Here is a 2,638-nt window from a genome sequence, read left to right as displayed (position 1 = left end):
GCTTCGGAATAGCTGGCGTCCGCTGCCTGCCTTACACGCTCTGCTGTCATCCCGCCTTTCCAAGCGTGTTTTAGATAGAAGATGGTATTTATTGTCGTGCTCTCGGTTCGTTCTTTCATTTCGTTTTGGATCTCTACTTGGAAATCGCTGATTGTCTCATACTGCTTCATTGTTCTTGCCGAGCTTCGAGTATGCGAAGGGTAATGGTCAAGTACATTGAAGAACAGTGAGAAGTGGGGTAACGCGTTGTATTGCGGTACTGGTAATTGGCCCAGTGAGCCCATGGAAAGCGCATGACCAGAAAGATTGGGTTAAGAAAGAGGTCATGGACTTTGTTAAATAGAAGAGAGGAGCATTGTAGCTTAGTGGCAGATTGTCGCGCTCTCCAGCTTACCCGTTGTTTTTATGGCTAGGAGAGTTAATAAATAAATTGGATGGATTAATAAGTATTCAGAGTTGGTACTGTTGTATTGCAGCTCTTCTTAAACGTTTTTCCGAAGAGATCCGCGTGCGTTTTTAATTGTCTAGTTTGTGCTGTGAAATATACATAACAGCGAATTGAACCATGTAGAATTCACTGTTGAGAACCTACTGAATGCCTAGGGATAAGTGAAAAGGTTGTTGTGTTATTGGGGATGGTAGTACGGGTACAGACCCCTTCAATAAATGTTTTAAAAGAGTACATAGGAACAGATGACAATTGTGCCCCCTTGACTGGTTTGAAGACTATACCTGTTTTACAAATATTTGTTACGTCTGATTTCACGACCTCCAACAAACTCCTACGTTTATGTCTTCCACAAAGGTGCGTGAGCTCGAGACTGAGGTGGAGGCAGAGCAGAGAAGAGGTGTAGACGCGGTCAAGGGAGTCCGCAAGTATGAGCGCAGAGTCAAGGAGCTCACTTACCAGGTAAGAGAAAGTGCATTCTTTATACACTTGACACTAACACAGACAGGTTTGTGTATAAAACTATACTGACATTGATTCTTTGCTCTTCTCTCTCAGACTGAGGAGGATAAGAAGAATGTTAACAGACTTCAGGACCTGGTAGATAAGCTGCAGATGAAAGTGAAGGCCTACAAGAGGCATTCTGAGGAAGCGGTGAGTCACAGACTCTGAAAGCATACATTCGAAAATGTAGTTTTTCTCTACAAAACGCAATGTGCATATGGTTTAGTTGAAGTGTTGCTTCAGCACACCAGTCAACAATGACAATTGATAGTGCAAGTAAATACTGATGAAATTATACACATTTCTGAGTGCCTCCTATGCCTATGTGTTACCAACTTAAAGGAGAGGGGTTGAATATTAATTAGCTGGTCTAGTGATCGTGCTGGAGGCAGTGGTTTGATCCCCCGTTCAGCCACTCACTTCCTCTGCTGTATCATCTATCTCCCTGTATACATTGCTTTCCTAAATCTGCCAATATGTGTTCATGTTGAAAATAATATTTATATTTGCTACCTGAAGCTTCAAACTTGAAATGCTGATGTTCTGCTCTCCCTCTCTTTTCCTCGCCCAGGAGGAAGCAGCCAATAGCCAYATGTCTAAGTTCAGGAAGGTTCAGCATGAGCTGGAGGAGGCTGAGGAGCGTGCTGACATCGCTGAGACTCAGGTCAACAAGCTCAGAGCCAAGACCCGTGACTCTGGAAAGGTACAGAACTGCTTCTAAACCTGAACCTGACTCATGTTCAGATATGACCACATTATCACCACCTATGAATCAGTCTTCACAGAGGTCAATACAGACCTTTTACACTCAATAAGCACATTTCAGGGCATTTAAAAAACATATATTTCAAGTTGGTAGTTCAAAATTGAAATTCCAAGCTGAGCACTGACATTTAAAACTGATCCATCTTTTCTATCCATTATTATCATGTTCATTATTATTTACGATCCTATCTATCCAATATTATCATTTCATTGTTATTACTGTCCATTATAATTCTATCAAATTATCATGTTCATTATTTACTGATCCAGATATTCTTCCATATTATTATCATGTTATTATTATTATATCCATATATATCTATCCATATAGTTCATGTCTATTATTACTGATCCTTATATTCATCCATATATTCTCATGTTCATTATTTATTACTATCCATTATTTCTATCCATTAGCTTTATCAGCTTATTATTAGATGATCCATTAATTCATCCATATATTATCATGTTCATTATTTTACTGATCCATAATTCTCCATATATTTATCATCGTCAGATTATTATTGATTCGATCATTTATATTCTATCCATATATTTATCATGTTCATTAGTTATTACTGATCTACCATTGATATTTCATATCCATATACCTTTATCATGTTCGATTATTACTGATCCATTATATTCCTATCCATATATTTATCATGTTCATTTTATGCTGATCACTTATATTATGTATTTATTCATACAGAAAAGAAGTTGCTGAATAAACAAGACAAGTATTGAAGATCAAAGTCTTACCATTTCCTGTGGCATAAAAATATGAATTTTCATGTGAAAGTTGAGCGCTGATTAAAACATGTGATTACATACACTTCCTTTGTGACTGGACTTATTACTCAGCAAACAATTTCATACCATAAAATATTTACTTTAAATAATGGAGCCAATCTGGATCTA

The 2,638-nt window shown here is 37.7% G+C and overlaps 1 protein-coding gene across 1 annotated transcript; it reads left to right on the top strand.

Annotated features, from left to right (window-relative positions):
• The first annotated feature begins 775 nt into the window (after positions 1-775).
• On the top strand, positions 776-1,688 carry LOC112070597 (myosin-7-like). Its single transcript, XM_024138015.1, has 3 exons — positions 776-910; positions 1,007-1,102; positions 1,524-1,688. The coding sequence occupies exons 1-3, from the start codon at positions 791-793 to the stop codon at positions 1,671-1,673; spliced, it is 366 nt and encodes a 121-aa protein (XP_023993783.1). The 5' UTR covers positions 776-790; the 3' UTR covers positions 1,674-1,688.
• The last annotated feature ends 950 nt before the right edge of the window (positions 1,689-2,638 follow it).

This window comes from Salvelinus sp. IW2-2015, unplaced genomic scaffold, assembly GCF_002910315.2.
Source record: "Salvelinus sp. IW2-2015 unplaced genomic scaffold, ASM291031v2 Un_scaffold1376, whole genome shotgun sequence".
In the NCBI taxonomy this organism is placed as follows: Eukaryota; Metazoa; Chordata; class Actinopteri; order Salmoniformes; family Salmonidae; genus Salvelinus; species Salvelinus sp. IW2-2015.
Note: the sequence above shows the minus strand (reverse complement) of the source record. Positions and strands in the feature narration are given on the sequence as shown.